The sequence below is a fragment of the Salvia splendens genome, chromosome 22, assembly GCF_004379255.2.
Source record: "Salvia splendens isolate huo1 chromosome 22, SspV2, whole genome shotgun sequence".
NCBI lineage: Eukaryota > Viridiplantae > Streptophyta > Magnoliopsida > Lamiales > Lamiaceae > Salvia > Salvia splendens.
In genome coordinates this window covers 18,696,010-18,713,108 of record NC_056053.1, presented here as the reverse complement: position 1 = coordinate 18,713,108, position 17,099 = coordinate 18,696,010, and the positions used below count along the sequence as shown (strand labels likewise).

General features: G+C 38.8%; 5 protein-coding genes across 6 annotated transcripts; 4 read left to right on the top strand and 1 right to left on the bottom strand.

Annotated features, from left to right (window-relative positions):
- Positions 1-23: 23 nt before the first annotated feature.
- Positions 24-4,104, top strand: LOC121787083 (probable metal-nicotianamine transporter YSL7). Its single transcript, XM_042185701.1, has 6 exons — positions 24-601; positions 1,888-2,051; positions 2,153-2,250; positions 2,333-2,467; positions 2,542-2,731; positions 2,822-4,104. The coding sequence occupies exons 1-6, from the start codon at positions 208-210 to the stop codon at positions 3,926-3,928; spliced, it is 2,088 nt and encodes a 695-aa protein (XP_042041635.1). The 5' UTR covers positions 24-207; the 3' UTR covers positions 3,929-4,104.
- A 153-nt stretch (positions 4,105-4,257) lies between these two features.
- LOC121787085 lies at positions 4,258-5,025 on the top strand. Its single transcript, XM_042185705.1, has 2 exons — positions 4,258-4,550; positions 4,626-5,025. Exons 1-2 carry the CDS (start codon positions 4,379-4,381, stop codon positions 4,763-4,765), a joined length of 312 nt encoding a protein of 103 aa, XP_042041639.1. The 5' UTR covers positions 4,258-4,378; the 3' UTR covers positions 4,766-5,025.
- Positions 4,590-6,607, bottom strand: LOC121787084 (protein ROOT PRIMORDIUM DEFECTIVE 1-like). 2 transcript variants are annotated; one of them, XM_042185703.1, is made up of 2 exons: positions 5,294-6,607; positions 4,590-4,726 (listed from the first exon to the last, which is right to left on the bottom strand). In XM_042185703.1, the coding sequence occupies exon 1, from the start codon at positions 6,582-6,584 to the stop codon at positions 5,406-5,408; it is 1,179 nt and encodes a 392-aa protein (XP_042041637.1). In that variant the 5' UTR covers positions 6,585-6,607; the 3' UTR covers positions 4,590-4,726; positions 5,294-5,405. The 2 variants fall into 2 exon arrangements, with proteins under 2 accessions (XP_042041637.1, XP_042041638.1); XM_042185704.1 differs by having other exon boundaries at positions 4,653-4,726; positions 5,210-6,607.
- A 148-nt stretch (positions 6,608-6,755) lies between these two features.
- LOC121785887 (nijmegen breakage syndrome 1 protein-like) lies at positions 6,756-13,597 on the top strand. Its single transcript, XM_042184354.1, has 13 exons — positions 6,756-6,875; positions 7,570-7,623; positions 8,527-8,791; positions 9,123-9,208; positions 9,811-9,941; positions 11,170-11,216; positions 11,304-11,412; positions 11,525-11,611; positions 11,892-12,051; positions 12,147-12,649; positions 12,751-12,812; positions 12,897-12,999; positions 13,085-13,597. The coding sequence occupies exons 1-13, from the start codon at positions 6,839-6,841 to the stop codon at positions 13,133-13,135; spliced, it is 1,695 nt and encodes a 564-aa protein (XP_042040288.1). The 5' UTR covers positions 6,756-6,838; the 3' UTR covers positions 13,136-13,597.
- A 2,036-nt stretch (positions 13,598-15,633) lies between these two features.
- On the top strand, positions 15,634-16,792 carry LOC121785929 (NDR1/HIN1-like protein 6). The gene has a single exon (XM_042184413.1). The coding sequence runs from the start codon at positions 15,796-15,798 to the stop codon at positions 16,546-16,548; it is 753 nt and encodes a 250-aa protein (XP_042040347.1). The 5' UTR covers positions 15,634-15,795; the 3' UTR covers positions 16,549-16,792.
- Positions 16,793-17,099: the final 307 nt, after the last annotated feature.

Genomic DNA, 17,099 nt, shown 5'->3' with positions numbered 1-17,099 from the left:
TGGCAGCATCTGGTCTGGCACTAACAATCTTGGTCTGGCAATCGGCAATCCGCAATATCTATCCAACTCCGCAAAATGAAATGAAGACAGCATACATTCACACATATACACATACTCACCATGTATATTTAATAGACCCTTTTGCTATCTCTCTTTCTATTAAATTTAAACCAAAACTCGAATTCCAAAAGCATAAAAAAAATCCTCATGGATCGGTCGTCGAGCGTGAAGAAGCAGACGGACGGGGACGGGGACGGGGACGAGGCGGCGCAGCAGCAGCAAGAGCGGGGCGAGGATGAGTCGGTGGAGAGGATTTTCGAGAGCAAGGAGGTGCCGTCGTGGCAGAGGCAGCTGACGCTGCGGGCGTTCGTGGTCAGCTTCATTCTCGCAATTCTCTTCACCTTCATCGTCATGAAGCTGAACCTGACGACCGGGATCATCCCTTCCCTCAACGTCTCGGCCGGCCTCCTCGGATTCTTCTTCGTCAAGACGTGGACCAAATTCCTCGAGAAATCTGGCTTTCTCAAGCAGCCCTTTACCCGGCAGGAGAACACCGTCATTCAGACCTGCGTCGTCGCCTCCTCCGGCATCGCCTTCAGCGGTCCGTCTCTCTCTCTCTCTCTCTCATTCACTAATTATGTGATGTTCACACTCTGGAATTCTTAACTTACATTATTTAGCATGTTTGAAGATCCATTTTAGTATCTTTAAAATATACTCAAAAGTCATGCAAGCATGTTGGGTGTGGAGTGTAGCATTTTTTTTATTTTGTGAATTAATCAGGATTAAATTTCCAATAATGTTGGTATGATTTTGGTTGGTACTAGTTGGATTTTTTTTTTATTGATCACATACCGAAATCTTGGACGCAAAAATATCTCATCTTTTAAGTATTAGTAGGCGTGCGGTGGGATGGACCAAACCCATGATGAGAGTCTAAATTTTGGACCACTAATTTTATTTTATATTTTCAATAAATCCTATTTTCCCATGGATAATATTTAAGGATAATAGCTTTTGGGGAAGGGGGGAATTTTTTTTTCTAGAAAGTGGAAAAACTGGGAGTGTGTCATGTCTTCAAATTAGTCCAGTAGTGCGGGTATGGATCCCCTGCTGTGCTCAAAGCCACAGCAGGGGATGCTGTGTCATACATACTATTATTTTAATATATAATAAATTTAATATTTTAATATTTTTTTTATAAATAAAATATTTGTGTATTTGTGCACAGCATCCCCTGCTGTGGCTTTGAGCACAGCAGGGGATCCAAACCCCCAGTAGTGCTCACATCACATGTCTTTGGGTTTATAGATTTCTACAATTAAAATGACGTTTATTGAATCAATTGATTAATGTTTGACTTGTGACTTTTTTGTAACGCTGTATTCCCTTTCAAAAGTTTACTAATTTGGATTTTAGTGAATTTTATTTGACTTGTATAGTTGGCTGGCATGTGAGATTCTAAATTATTAAGTGTTGATGCAAGTTGGATAATTCAAGTGGGATTTATGACTTGTCACGAGATTCTACTAAATTGTTGCGTGATTTGTGTAATACAGCTTGATCCTAATTTTAGTCTTTGCGCTGTCTTATTTGATTAGACCAAATTAAACTGTCACTCGATACAAGGCTGCCCTTTTGTCATAACATACTAATCTTCTAGTCTAAAAACAAAAATACATCACTTATAATATGAATAGAGTTTATAAAGATTCGATGGATCACCAATCCTATTAAATTTTGTGGTTATTTATTCATCATACATACTTGTTTCCCACCTTGAAGAATTTGGACTGAAGCAACTGGACTGTGTTCACAACATGTTACTTGATCACTTGCAAGAAAACTAGAGTTTTTTGTCTTGACACAAACTGATCAAAATTTCAGGAGGCTTTGGAAGCTACCTTTTTGGTATGAGCGAAGTTATCGCCAAACAAACCACAGAAGATAATAACCCTCAGAATATTAAGAATCCTCAACTTTCATGGATGATTGGGTTCCTATTCGTCGTTAGCTTTTTGGGACTCTTCGCTGTTGTACCTCTTCGGAAGGTATGCATTTGTGAAGTTCCAACTCTCATCTGCCTCTACCAACTTAAATGAAACATAAAATTGTGTTGTTTCGAGTAACCTTGTTCCTTGTATTGGTTCAGATAATGATCATTGATTTCAAACTCACTTATCCAAGTGGTACTGCAACTGCTCATCTCATCAACAGCTTTCACACTCCTCAGGGAGCCAAGCTAGCTAAGTTAGTCGATTTTTCATATTCTGCCTCGTATATATTTGTCACCCTTGAACAGTTACCTAATATGTTTAGCGTGGTGGTTCAGGAAGCAAGTAAGAACTTTGGGGAAATTCTTCTCCTTCAGCTTCCTCTGGGGTTTCTTCCAGTGGTTTTTCACTGCAGCGGATGGTTGCGGATTCGTGAATTTCCCTACATTTGGCCTTAAAGCTTATGATAACAGGTGAGTTTACTTCTCTGTTTGACATCTATACAAAAGGCTATGTAGTGTAACATAATTGTGTTGCATACTGTCAGGTTCTACTTTGATTTCTCTGCAACATATGTTGGTGTCGGTATGATATGTCCCTATCTCATCAACGTATCGCTGCTGGTTGGTGCTATCCTGTCGTGGGGAATTATGTGGCCACTCATACACAACCGGAAGGGCGACTGGTACTCTGCGGACTATCCATCCAGCAGCCTTCATGGCTTGCAAGGTTACAGGGTAATTCATATATCCTAGTGTTTTGTTTGATGTCTAACTATATTTGATCAATTGAGTGCTCATTTTTTGAAGTTTGTTTCCGTTGTTTAGGTCTTCATTGCCATCGCCATGATTCTTGGCGACGGCCTCTACAACTTCATTAAGGTCCTAGGTCAGACCTTATTCGGGTTGTACCACCAACTACGCAACAAAAGTGCAGCTCAAGCCCTCCCGGTAGGTGGCAACACCCATGCGCCTCCTACTCTGTCGTACGATGATCAGCGTAGAATCCAACTTTTCCACAAGGACCAAATCCCTACTTGGGTTGCCATTGCTAGCTACATCACAATTGCAGTGATATCTACTATCATTATTCCTCATATCTTCACCCCTCTAAAATGGTACTACATTGTGGTGATATACATATTTGCACCGGCACTAGGCTTCTGCAATGCCTACGGAATGGGCCTTACTGATTGGTCGTTGGCTTCAACTTATGGGAAGTTGGCGATATTTGTTATCGGTGCGTGGGTTGGAGCTTCTCACGGGGGTGTTCTGGCTGGGCTGGCTGCGTGTGGTGTGATGATGAACATTGTGTCGACTGCCTCAGACCTGACGCAGGACTTCAAGACCGGGTACATGACCCTGGCGTCTCCACGGTCTATGTTCGTGAGCCAGATAATTGGTACTGCTATGGGCTGTGTGATCTCACCGTGCGTGTTCTGGCTCTTCTACAAGGCCTTTGATGATCTCGGGGTGACTGGATCGCAGTATCCGGCCCCTTACGCAGCCATCTACCGCAACATAGCGATCTTGGGAGTGGACGGAACTTCGTCCTTGCCCAAGAACTGCCTCACGTTGTGCTACGTGTTCTTCGCTGGGGCGGTTGTGATCAATGGTATCCGGGACGCGTTGGGGCCGAGATGGGCGAGGTTCATTCCCATTCCTATGGCAATGGCGATCCCGTTCTATCTCGGGGCATATTTCACCATTGATATGTGTGTTGGGAGCTTGATTCTTTTTGTCTGGGAGATGGTCGACAAGGCGAAGGCAGATGCGTTTGGGCCTGCGGTGGCGTCTGGACTGATATGCGGAGACGGGATATGGACGCTGCCGAGCTCGCTGCTTGCTTTGGTGGGCGTGAAGCCGCCTATTTGCATGAAGTTTCTTTCGAGAAAAGCGAACACAAGGGTTGACAATTTCTTGGGTGGTAGCTAAGGATATACATCTGTTTTGAGGTTTAATCGATTTGTTTACACTTTACACAATCGTAGTGTTTCTTGTTTTTGGAAATGTGTATATAGATAAGCATATAATTTGCTTATTGAGACATAAGTAACTTAGTCAAATGTCATACTTGTACCAAACATTGTTGTTTCTCATGTTTTTTCATACACCCGTTTGATAGTACTAAGTCACAATTGGGAAAAAGAAAAACAAGACAGCCCAAAAATAGGTAGGTTGTATTCCCTCTTTCCCGCACCTTTTTCATTTCCTGTTTAAATACAAGCATCACTCCCAAAGTGCTTTGGAGATTGAGAAGGCAGACAAAATCAACTTTTCCATTAATGTCCTTTTTTCATGATATCTCTACCTGCATTTATTCACAAGTGCAACTTCCCTTTCTCGTGCATGCTTAATAACTCTAGTCTCTAGAGAGAAGGAGCAATGGAGAGTTTGATAGAACAAGCAAAGGAAGAAGTGGAAATACTGGAGTATCAGCACCCAAACAAGTTCTATTCTCTAAAGCAAGACCTTAGAGCTTTCATCTCAGAACTGGAGGACTCACAAAACTTGCTGCTCAAACACACCACCATTTCCATCTTTTCTGAAACTCAAGGTAATAACACTCCACCCTCTTTTGCCTTCTATGCAATCCTTCCTAACCAAACCTCTAATGTTTTGATTGATGCAGAGTCATCCACCACAAACAACAGAAAAGAAGTCGCTTTGGTTGGAGGAGCCATGGAGAAGAGGTGCAAGACTGATGCAGTCCTAGAGAGAGCTCAGCAGTGTCTGCATAAAATTCGACAGTTGAAAACTAGCTTGTGTTAGCTTATCCAAACATTACCACAAAAAATATCTGCTACTTTTGTTTGATGAATTCTACTGGGTCAACCAACACGTTATGAAATTGGGATTTCAAATCATATGCAGAGACTCCTATTCAGTGCCCATTGACAAGGTTAAGATATACTATCAAAATCTTTGGATGTGTAAATTCCCAAGAGTGGCTTTCCCACTTCTTTCAGAGGTGCAAAAGCGAATATTTGATCAAACTCATTAACAATTCAAGTTGTTTTAAGCCTCAAAAATCCATAGGTGCATGCAACAGAGTGATTCATATGCTACATGGAAACATATTCTTTACATGTATCAAGTATGCAACAATACGAGTCAATCTTAATAAATTTCACAAAGAGCAGCAGAATTGGGCTGATATCAATTAGCAAGCAGTAGCGTCCAATTTACAACGCCAAAAAAAACATAGACACACACCAATGTCATCGATTAGGCCTCACTAGCAAGAGTATGAATGAGATGCTATATGTGCAAGATAGAAAAGGTTTATGCATTTTCTACCACTCTGTCTAAGATTAGCCAAGTCACTTCCATTGCACATGTAAAGTGTCAATCCAAGTTCATAGTTCCATAGCATGTGAAGAGCATCAACTAATGCTATTAACCCCAATCATTATACATTCCTTTTTTCTTCATTATCATCCACACTCCACGATCTATCCAACCCCCGCCGCCCCAAAGCAACAAGACCAAGAAGCTTCCTCCGCGCCTCATAAACCGGGTTAGGCTCAATCAAGCACCCCCTGGTATACGCCTCTCTCAAAAACACAGAATGCACCTTCCCTTTGGTCGACAAATAGAACATCCCGGGATGGTCAAGGAACAAATCCCTGACATTCAATTCAATCCCAAACCACTGCCTAAAGTGGCTGATCTTCTCCACCTCCACCATCTTCTCCACCGTCAAGCTCAAGAACTCGTGCACCACCCCCACCGCCCGCTTCTCCATCCTCATCACACCACTCTTACTCCTCCTATTCTCCTTGGCAGTCATCTCCTCATACGGACCAATGTAGGGAAACCTCTGCCATTCCTTAACTTTGGCCTTAAAATTCTTCCCTAACCGCATTCCCGGTGGAAACCCCTGCTTGAAACTATACTGCAGCTCAGTCCTATCCACGCTGCAATCCTCTCTACAACACTCCTTCATTCTCCAATTCTCCACCGCAGGAACCAAACAATCCCTAAATTCATCGCTGTCTTTCAAAACCAAATAATGAGTATTGATCTCATTGCCATCTTCCAATGCGAAAACCTCTGGATTTCGTGAAATTATGGAGTCCTCGAAGTCATCGGGCAGCCCCAATTCCTTCCAGACCTTGAAGATCGCCCGAAGAGGTAATTTTTTTGTGAGGGACATGGATAAAATTTTGACTAATCGGGTAATTGCGAGCGGAAGAGTTTTCTCAATGGCCTCGGATTCTTGGCGGACGATTTGGAGGGCGGCGGGAGTGAGGGAGCAGAAGGGCTGGAGCTTGTCGGGGTGGCTGAAAATGTGGAAGATGTGGGGGTACCTGCGGAGGAAGACGGCGGCGCCGCGGTTGAGGTGGATGCGCTGGGAGAGGCGGCTGATGAAGTCGAGGGAGACGGAAGGCGGGGAGGAGTTGGAGGAGAGGATGAGATCTTGTATGGAGATGACTCTAAGGAGGTTCTTGTATCTCTCCATTAGCTTCTCAAAGGTCGGGTCTCGAGCTCTTGAAGCCACGTATTGAGCGGAGGTAGTTTTCGTGCGGCTGGGGGATGAGAAGAGGGCGGCGGAGGGGCGGAGTTTCTTGAAGAATTGGGTCGCCATCGCCGGGGATTGTCTGGGTTTAAAAAACGTTGTGGGTAAATAAATGTATTGAAAGAAGTAGTAAAAATTAAATTAAATTAAATTAAATTAAATTTTAAACTTTTTTAAAATAAAAAAATAATGAAAAATTAATCAAATTTTAAACTTTATTATTGCGGAAATGAGACTTATAATAAAGAGAGTGATTGAGTGGCAAGGTTCAAAAATTTAATAATCCATCGTGAAATCGCCTCTCTGCCGTTCAACATCGCGAGATGGTTTGGAGCCTATTTCCCGTAGACCCACTTCCAGGTATTCGTCGCACCATCCGGTTGACTATTTTATCTGTGATTATTATGTTTTTTTTCCGAAGGAATTTCCTCGAACACCTTGTAATTGTATAGTTTTACAATCAGAGTTCAGTAATTGAAAAATGGCGGGATACAAACTGCTTATTTTTGTTGGGATTTCTATCGACATTTTCTTAGATGACTTTCTCAAACAAAATTTTACCCCAGTGAGTAGATAATCTGCTGCGCTCTAGTGACTGAGCTAGTATTATTTCAGAAAGGAAAGTTCCTTGAGGAAGTGTAGGGTAGTTAAAGAAGTGAACTTTGGTCAAGTTTGTGGGAAGTAAGTTTTACCCCATTCCTGCCGCTTTGTGCGTGTTAATGAGGGTAGGATTATGAAACTTGTCCTAGTGCTGATCATTTTTGGACAATATAAGTGAATGATATGTTAGTTATTTGTTGTGGAAGCAAAGAATTGTGAAATAGGTAGCAATAGGATCTTCGTTATCATGACTTTACTTTGGGGACTGAGGTGTTAATACTTTAGTCGACTGAATGAAGATTGCCTGGTGGGATGTTGCTAGAGATGTGGCTTACTATATCAGTTATGATTCCTGAATAACTGGAAGCTCCTGCATCTAGTCGTTATGTATTTTATGCAATGTTTTTTTACTGAAGGAATGAGCTCTTATGCTTCAGGTATTTTTACATTGCAGGTGAAAATGAATACTATATTTTCAAAAAAGGGACGTACAAAGTCGGACGAAAAGGTACTATGTTATGGTCCCTTTGTTGATTGATTTACTAAACAATTTTCATCCAGTGCACTGTGAGATGTGCCCAACTGTGATTTATCTCCGTATATTTGTTTGCAGAGCATATTTATTTTATAGTATTGATTATCAGGCTGTAGTCTCTTAAACAAATTTCTTATCACTATCCTGTTAGTCGTGTTTTTCTTCTCTATTTAAAAAATATAACAATTATGCATAGCACCAGAGTCCTTTATGAATAATTCTTATCCAGGTCCAGATCTTGTGGCTATTATAACATGTTTAATATAAGTAGCTGAGACAAGAGCATTTTATTTACTGAAAAAGTAACACCTGGTTGGAAATGTGAAGAGCTGAAAGCTTTCATAGTTGATCTATGTGTGATTGTGATATAATTCTACTTTCTAGAAGCTATACTAGTGAAGACTGTTTTCCATGCCTTTTATTATCTCTGGGGTCTAGTTGTGTTATGCCTGAGGAGTCTTTCTGCTCACTTTCTTTGGTTGAATGTTGAATGACCACTTGATTTAAAATCTTAAGCTATAAGCTAGCAGGAGGCATTTAATTTTACATCTTCAACCCTTCTCTCCTACATGATTTTTAGCTTATTTTGTTTGAGAGGCTCATATGTAGGGTTTCTGTCACAACCCGGTGACAATGAGATTCTAACAGAGAACGGTCAAGATTTACTGCTTATTATTGTGTCAAATGACTTCCTAATCTAAAATTTGAGCTTGTGATAAGAGCATCATGTTGAAATCTGATTCAATAGTTTCAATGTATATGGGAGTACTTTAAAATAAATGTTAGTAGTATTATACTTTAAAAATATGCTCTTCTTTTTAGCAACAATAATATTTATTTCCCTTATCATCTGGTATAACATTTGAAAATTTGCAGGATGTGACATAATCATAACCAAAGATAAAGGGGTTTCAAGGGTCCATGCTGAAATTATTGTAAATGAAATGGTTGGTATGGATAATTTAGAAAATATACATTCAGATAATTCCTCTAAAGTTCAGATAAGAGACTGCTCGAAGTATGGAACTTTCATCGGCAGAAATCTGGATTCTAAAGAAAAAGTTCATGAATTTCCAAATAAAGAAGCAACACTGAAGGATGGAGATGTGATTACATTTGGTACTGGAATTGCACAATATAGGTAATCCATTTCTATTTCCTGAAGTAAGGTTTCCTGGTTGATCTGTTTCCATTGTATTGTGCGGTTCAGTTGTCCTTTTGCTTAAAACTTTTAAATAATGCTTGATATAAAGGTCTAAAGATAAAGTCCAGGAATAATTAAGATAAACTAAAGAGCTGCATTTGTAAGAAAAATGGAAACCTCACAGGTCCACAGGCTAGTTCATCTTGTGGTTTAGGCACTCCGCACCGGGTTTCCTCTTTGTAATTTGGCTAACTCACAGGGGTGTTTTCGTAGTTATTTATCCCGAGTACTATAAGATTGCATTTTATGGATCTCAATCGTACCGCAGGTTTTCCTATGTTCCCCTCGTGCTTTGTGCTTCATCATTCAAGCCTTCAGAGATGAATAAACTTAAAACCAAGATGTTCACAATCGGTGAGTACTGTCTGAGTCATGTTTATGAAAGTAAGAAGGTTGGTGTGAATTTTTCATGTACACCTTTTATGTAGTTTATTTACCATAACTATTTTCTACTTTGAGCAACCCAATGCAGCTACTCATGAACTGTAAATCTTGTTTCTTATTCTGTACTTTTGTAATTAGAAATTGGTCACGTTGAGTGTATTTTGAGTAACATGGAAAAACAACATGAACTTGCCTGTCTCTGTATACGAACTAGTAGTTAACTGAATGGAAAGTAAAAAGAAAGAAGTCATATCTAGAAGTTCAAATTCCATTTAAAAACCATGTAAAAACTTTGGCATCAAATATTTTGTGGTCACACTTAACCACTCTCCTTTCCTTTCTTACTGGTGTTTTAATTAATTTGTTTCTTGTCATCTCTGAAATGAATTGACGTATTTTGACTTTATTTAATCTCTTTATCTCCACACACAATTTCCAAATCTATCATGCCTCCAGGATTATTCTTTTTAATAATTTTGGAAACAGTAAAAATGTGGACGAAAGTAAATGTGTAAAGGTAGAATGGCATATTTGATTTTAAAGTTGACATACTGACTAATAAAACTATGCAGGTGCCAGTGTCACTCAAGCTTGGACTTCTAAATGCACACATATGGTTATTGATGACTTCACCCCTATCAATGATGAAATTATCAATTCGATTGTGGCTAGGAAACCCCTTGTCCGATTTAGCTGGATAGAGGTATATATGTTCCTTATGCATGCCCCTCCCACAAAAAGGAGCTATAGATACACAAACACTTATGCAGATGGTGATGGTTAACGTATTAAATATACTGGTTTTACAGGAAAGTTCAGTTGACCTCAAGGGAAATCTTGCTAATAGTTATATTTATACCTGAGTGCTTATATTGTGTTGTATACAGAAAAAGTATAAGATCTGCTTTGCTCAGGGACTGAACTCTGAAAATTGACTTTGGTAGTATAGTATAGCTCATAAATGTCCATGTAGATTTTCATTTATCTGGATTGACCAACCATTCAGATGTGAATTAAATTGTACACGTAGAAGCATTTCATTTATCTGAATCGACCAACCATTTAGATGTGAATTAAATTGTACACGTAGAAGCAAAGTGTGGTAACTGTAGCTGTGATGTGTACTTCAGCGGCTCAGTCTCCTAAAAAGTGAACATGGACATGTGCATGGGTTAAAATAGAAATAGCAACTTGAGCTGGGAAATCACTTTATTCAGTTTAAGAGGGTTGCATATGCATTTACTTGTCATATAAGCATGTGGACAGCCGTTAATTGTTACATAATTCTGTTTTGGTATGACATGCGGATCCTTGTCATCGTTATATTGTTGCATGTTCATTCTGAGTCATCACTCTCTATATTATCCTTCCTTACAAGCTTGACACTTTTGAGGGATACTTGGCAATATGAGAACAAGTCTACGTTAAGTGGACTTATTGACTACTTTGTACTTTCAGATAAAGATAACATGTATAAGCCCTGTTGCACTAAAGTTGATTGCTTTTCTTAGATTTTTCCTGTAAATGTTATGTCTGAACTGGAAAGAGTCCTTATAAATTTCAGAAGTGGCCTTGAGTATATCTTCTTTCTCTTGTAATTTAATCTACTGGTATAGTCTGTGTATATTAGGTCATACTCCCTCTGTCTGTGTAATTAGGACATACTCCCTACATCCCACTTCACATGGCTCAGTGTCCATTTTAAATTGTCCCATTTATAATGACTCAAAACCAGTTTAAGTGCCTTAAATGTGTTTTAAAAGTAGCTCCCTTAGTTTATAGCCACAAAAACCACATTCCTTAATGTGTTGGAAAGCTTTGAGTCATATGAAGTGGGATGGAGGGAGTATTATTTATCAAGTTTATGAAAAACTGATTCATTTGGTTTTTCAATGCCCAGACATGTACTAATTTCTGGATTTGGTTTTAAGGTAGTTGCAGGAAAAACATTTTCCACTGAGATTCCCAGCCTTCTCTCGTGAGTATAGTTTTCCTATTGACCCAAGCTGTAGTGACACCCTATCTCTGCCGGTTGATTGAAAAAAATAGTTGCCTTCCTGTTTAGGCATGCTCCGACCTTGACACTGGAAGGTGCTTCTCTCAAAGTCGCCGATTCACAATCTCGAGAACAGTGTTTGGCAGGATACACTTTTATGTTGGACTCCAAGCACAAGGTAATATGGTGACATTTTTACAGTCTCATGTTTTTCATAGTCAATATTAGCGATTCTCAAAGCGCATCAATAATCCTGGACCTGTCCCCCTGTTCCTTTTTGTTCATCGCAGTATAAATTTAAGGAGAAGATGCGTATGCTTTTGGAAGCTGGTGGTGCAAAAGTTGTTTACACTGAAACTTCAGATCAATGCAGTCAGGTACCTTTATATTTTTGTCCTGTAACTACAGCAATAGCCTTGTTAAGCCTTAGGTTTGTAGTCCATTATAGCTCTACACCGAAAATTTGCTAGCTTATACTTTATTCCTGAAAAAGGAAACATTAATAAAGTAGTAGTAAAAATTCTAACCATGTGATATAGATTACAGGAATGGTATATACTACTATAGTAGTACTAAGCCGGAGATATGAGCTAGGAAGTTTAGCAGTTTGCAGTTACAATTATATACTTATATTATCAGTTAATGTGGTTTTTATAGAATACCAGAGACAATCTAGTGTGTGTGGTGCCAGTTGGAATGACGAGCAGTTGTGGAAATTTCAAAAAATTCAGTTATCTGCCTACGGTGAATGAGATGGAACTGATTTCAGCCGTTGTTTCTGGACATCTAGATCTTTCAGTTATGGCATCAGCACCTGGTAAGTGCTTCAGTTTATTAATGTACCCGAATGTATGTTTTCATTCGGAAGATCATACGGTCATATACTTAAATTAAATTATTGCACTTTTGCAGTGCTGGTCACATCTTCATGCTCCACAGATGAGACGGTGGTTGCAGATTCTGATGTAGAAATGGAAACCGCCACATCAGTCCGTACATCTGCTGCAGTTAATTTGATATCTTCTGCTGAAGATGAATGCGAAACAAAGATGGGGATCCACGAGACAGAACGTTTAGGTTCAGAAAGAAATTGCGAAGCAGAAAATGTTGTTCATGTGATAGAATCTACCGAACATGACAGTGTAGCAAAAACAGAGGCTGGAGCAACAGATCCTGGGAGCCAAGGATTCTTACATCCTAAAGGGGAAACCCCTAAGCTTGACTCACCTTATTGGAGTTCTATATCGAGGGACAGAGATGAACATATGACGAGGAATGATGAGGGGCATCCATCAGATAGTGAGAATGTGGATATAATATACAGCGAGTCTCTAATTGTTCGAGAGTCTAGCTCAGCACAATTCGATCAGTCTACAAGAAATGGCCAAGCTGCTAACTTCAAGTGTTTTAGGAAGGTAAAATTTGCAAATGCTAGCACGTGTTTTATTTCTTCGACTCACCAGCTCGTCCCATATCCCGTTGTGTGCGTTCTAAGTTGATCTTGTTGTTTTATTAGATGAGTGTTCCATCGGGGAACAGCTTCAGCAACCTTATTCCTTTTTCAGAGTATCCATATAAGTACGGATTCTCTGCACATACTCTAGTTTTTTTTGGGGTTTTAAGAAAACATACGCGTCTAAATGCATGTTCGACCTTGCTCAGAGATTCTGACTATGGAAACGAAGATGTGGCTGAGTCCATCAAAGAGGAGAAGAAGCGCAAACAGATGGAGGCGATTGCAGATGACTTATTTAACAACGACAAGGTTTGCATCGCTTATATTGTGTTATTAAAACATCATTTGCATCAAAAGCAAAATAATATTCACCACTATGGTTATGCATATTCAGGGGAGACGACGTGCATCTGGTACCCTTCCTTCGCTCTTTGCTCGTCGTTGATCGAGAGGTATGCAGTTGTCAAGAATTCTTCAATTTGGTTGGTCCATGTCCAAAGAGCTCGCTTCTTTCATCGAGTCTTGTAAAATTTTGAGTTTATACATTGCTAAATGTCAATCGATCTTCACTCTGATATGGAGAGTGAAATGCAACACACGCACTACTCTAATCGAAAATCGAAAGTGACTATTTTGATTGGGACACACTGAAAAAGGAAGGCTGTCATCTTGAGTGTGACGAATGGAGTAACAAATAAATTACCCAATGTCTTGATCACTATCGGTCCGTGCCACCATCTTCTGTTCGCCCTCGCCTATGGTCGATGAGTTGGTGAATTCAAGTGTATTTAGTTTTTCTTCCATGGTTAAGCTTCACGCTTTCTATGAACATGTATTATTAGGCTCTATATACGCTTTTTTGTTCATGTATGTTTACATATTACCGAAACAGCAAATAATTAATCCACTCTCCTAATCATAATTAAGATTCAATTAGAGGATAAACCGGAGTATTTTTTTATTAATCTGTAATTATGGTTAATAAACAATAAAATTAAAGGTTATTCATGACATGAGTGATAAATCTGCAAAGTATTGATGCTCTGTACTAATGGATTTGAAAATGCTTTTCAAAGTATTGGGTTACTATTTAACCAATTAAATATCCACATGTACACCATTTGTTTGTTTACTATTTGTAAATTTACAATTAAACGTGATTATACACGTTCTTCTAGAAGATTAAAAAAGAAAACCCATTCGAAACAAAACTATCTCCTTTTTCTATGATTATGACTTAGTTGAACAAACACCCTCTCAAAACCACAGCATAAAATGCTTCAATCTTCAACAAAATCTAAATGTCCAAGCTCAAATTTTTCTCTTCATTTTATTCTCCCTCTAAATTTATTCTCTCTAGTTAACACACAAAAAATGGATCTATCTTCTTTGGAAGTTGAGTATTTATCAAGTCAATGGAGTTGCTCTAGCGTCATTATGCACCTAGGATGATAATTATGCTTATTCTCAAAATAATAAGAAAATTAAATCTTGAAATATTTTCAAATGCTCAAAATGACGATTTTGCAATTGGTCATATAATAAGGGAGACCAAGATTAAGACGCCTTGAAGTCTCATCTGTTACATTGATCGTATTGTGCCAATCAATACATTATTATTGGCAAGTTTGGAGTTTTATTAATAAATTTTTGTTTATAAAAAATTTAAAAAAAAAATCATACGTATGTATTATATTTTCGATTTTTTCTCTACATATTCCTTTCTAATATTTCGATATTACACGTTTTTATTCGCTATTTTATGTAGCTTTCACTGTATTTATAATATGTTAAAACTCGTATTATAAATCTTACACGTAATAAAAGTATACTGAAAAGAAAATTAGGGAGATATTTTGGGGAAGGCCAGTTAACATTTCTCTAGCCATCTAAAGTCAAAAAATAACCATAGACTGTCTGTTTGGATGAAGGTATGCAGACACAACCATGTGAATATAATACCATATTGTAGGCTCTAAATTTGGTTAATAATATCATATTGACTTATAGCAAAGTGACGAAAGGAAAGAGAAATTAAATAAATATATTGTGTAGGTGTGGACAAAAGTTTATTAGTTTCATAAGCAAATACATTAATTAATATCATCTAGTCTTGAAAGTCAAAAGTTATTTGGTTAGATTAACTAAGTTTTTACCTATTCCACTTATATCACGCGTCACATTTCATTCCAACTATGGAAGCTTCTAAATCTTAGAAATTATAATTATAATTAGTTTTTGGCATTTTGCTCTACATAGAGGAGAAAGCATGAATCATGTTAAGAGGAATATAAATTTGTGTAGTGAAATTAGCACGAAATTAACAGTGAAGGCTCATTCGTTTATAACATAGTATAAAGTTATTCCTAGATTAAATTTAATACTCAATTTAATATCATAAAAGATTATTTGTACATTGAATTGGTAAAATTAAAGCTATTTTATAGTATGCCATATCATATCTGAAGCAAGACTTGCTATCCATTGGAATTTTAATTTATTGAATATGACAGAAAGGCAATTAGGCTTCATTCGTGACATTGCAACTCTAGTTAAACTAATGAAAAACTATGGTTAAAATAATAAAGATTTATTTGATTTTCGTTTAGTTTGATCGCATTTAATGCGACTTGTTTTAAATAACTACTCCTATTAATTACTATACTAATAGTAATAGTAATAATAATCATAGGCAGAGGCAGAGCTATTAGAAGAATGGGGTGCCCCCACCAATATATTGGAATAAAACGAAGAAGTGCACATAATAATAAAGCAGTAGTAGTAGTAGTAGTATTATATTGATAGCCGCATAGTTTAAAAGGTCAAGAAAATATAATTATTGCTGCAACGCGTCTGTGTTTGACCAAAAAAAAAGGGTTATTAGACATACTCAACCAGTTACCTAATTTAATTTGCTAGCATAAGAAAAAAACTCCCTAGAATATGACTCTTTCATTACCCAAAGTCAAATATACGAAGCTAGCTTCAACACACACACTTTAGCACTTTCACACCCATTCTCTCACATTTCCAAAACATTATATAACCCAACCACACATTTGCCCAAAAACCAGAAACTTACAACACTTCCTCTCCATATTCACAATGGCTGATCATCAAAGAATCCACCCGGTAGACCCCGAGGCCGGGCCTCCCCCGAAACCCACCGCCCCACTCGTGGGCCGAGGCTCGTACCGGTCGGAGCAGGGGGACCCGGAGAGGCCGATGCACCGCACGATCCCCTACGTGCCGATGAAGCCGCCGAAGAGGAGGGGCAGCTGCTTCAAGAAGTGCCTGTGCTGGACACTAGCCCTTATAATCATCCAAATCATACTGATTGGCATACTAGCTGCCATAATATACTTCGTATTCGACCCGAAAATACCGAAATACTCGGTCGACGGCATGAGGATCACCGAGCTGACCCCCAGCACCGTCGACAACAGCCTGTCCGCGACGTTCAACGTCAACATCACCGCGAGGAACCCCAACAAGAAGATCGGGATATACTACGAGGGTGGGAGCCATCTGAGCGTGTGGTACACGGGCACGAAGCTGTGTGAAGGGTCGCTGCCGAAATTCTACCAGGGCCACCGCAACACGACGCTGCTCAGCCTCGTGCTCACGGGCCAGACGCAGGACGCGTCCGGCCTGCTGGCCTCGCTGGATGCGCAGCGCCAGACAGGGAACGTCCCGTTGAACCTCAGGGCCACGGTGCCGGTGAGGATCAAGCTGGGGAGCTTGAAGCTGATGAAGTGGAAGTTCTTGGTGAGGTGCAGGGTTAATGTTGACAGTTTGGCTCAAAATGATGCAATCAGGATCAGAGACAGCAGCTGTAAATTTAGGTTCAGGCTTTGAACTTTTTTATTTATTTTGGTGCTTATATATATACATATTGATTTAGGCACACAATCATCAGATAGATTCATTTTTACAATAAATTTTGCTGGTGATTTTGTTGTGTTCAATGGAGGACTATATGGGTGTTATGGTTTTGCTCTCCATATGTTGTTGTAGGCCATGAGCCATCGATTATTTACATATATTCTTTGATTATATGCATATTATTGATTATTTATTTAATAGTACCATGTTTTTGTCATACCTTCATGTTTTAGCTAGTGTTGATTTTCTATATACTCCAAACTTCAAAGTTAATGAAAACCTGGGGATGCCTGTTCTATTAAGTCATCACGTTTTTCAAATGGATGGTATTCAAAAAGTAGAAATAATCAATTTAAGCATCCATCCCGAAGAAAAGATAATTATTTCTTTATTCATACATAATTCACTTGCTTCACGAAATAAAAAGTGGACTTTTCTAAGTTTCTAATACGACCTGCAATATAGAATAGATCTAAAGAAATTAACTAATATTTTACCATATCACGAGTATTCTTTTGAAGATG

Coding starts and splice junctions, on each gene's coding strand:
- LOC121785929 (XM_042184413.1), top strand. CDS start 15,796: ATGGCTGATCATCAAAGAATCCACCCGGTAGACCCCGAGGCCGGGCCT.
- LOC121787084 (XM_042185703.1), bottom strand. CDS start 6,584: ATGGCGACCCAATTCTTCAAGAAACTCCGCCCCTCCGCCGCCCTCTTC.
- LOC121787083 (XM_042185701.1), top strand. CDS start 208: ATGGATCGGTCGTCGAGCGTGAAGAAGCAGACGGACGGGGACGGGGAC. Junction 2,251..2,332: donor CAGGGAGCCAAGCTAGCTAA/GTTAGTCGATTT, acceptor GTGGTGGTTCAG/GAAGCAAGTAAGAACTTTGG. Junction 2,468..2,541: donor CTTAAAGCTTATGATAACAG/GTGAGTTTACTT, acceptor GCATACTGTCAG/GTTCTACTTTGATTTCTCTG.
- LOC121787085 (XM_042185705.1), top strand. CDS start 4,379: ATGGAGAGTTTGATAGAACAAGCAAAGGAAGAAGTGGAAATACTGGAG. Junction 4,551..4,625: donor CATCTTTTCTGAAACTCAAG/GTAATAACACTC, acceptor TGATTGATGCAG/AGTCATCCACCACAAACAAC.
- LOC121785887 (XM_042184354.1), top strand. CDS start 6,839: ATGGTTTGGAGCCTATTTCCCGTAGACCCACTTCCAG. Junction 6,876..7,569: donor TCCCGTAGACCCACTTCCAG/GTATTCGTCGCA, acceptor TTTACATTGCAG/GTGAAAATGAATACTATATT. Junction 13,000..13,084: donor ACTTATTTAACAACGACAAG/GTTTGCATCGCT, acceptor ATGCATATTCAG/GGGAGACGACGTGCATCTGG.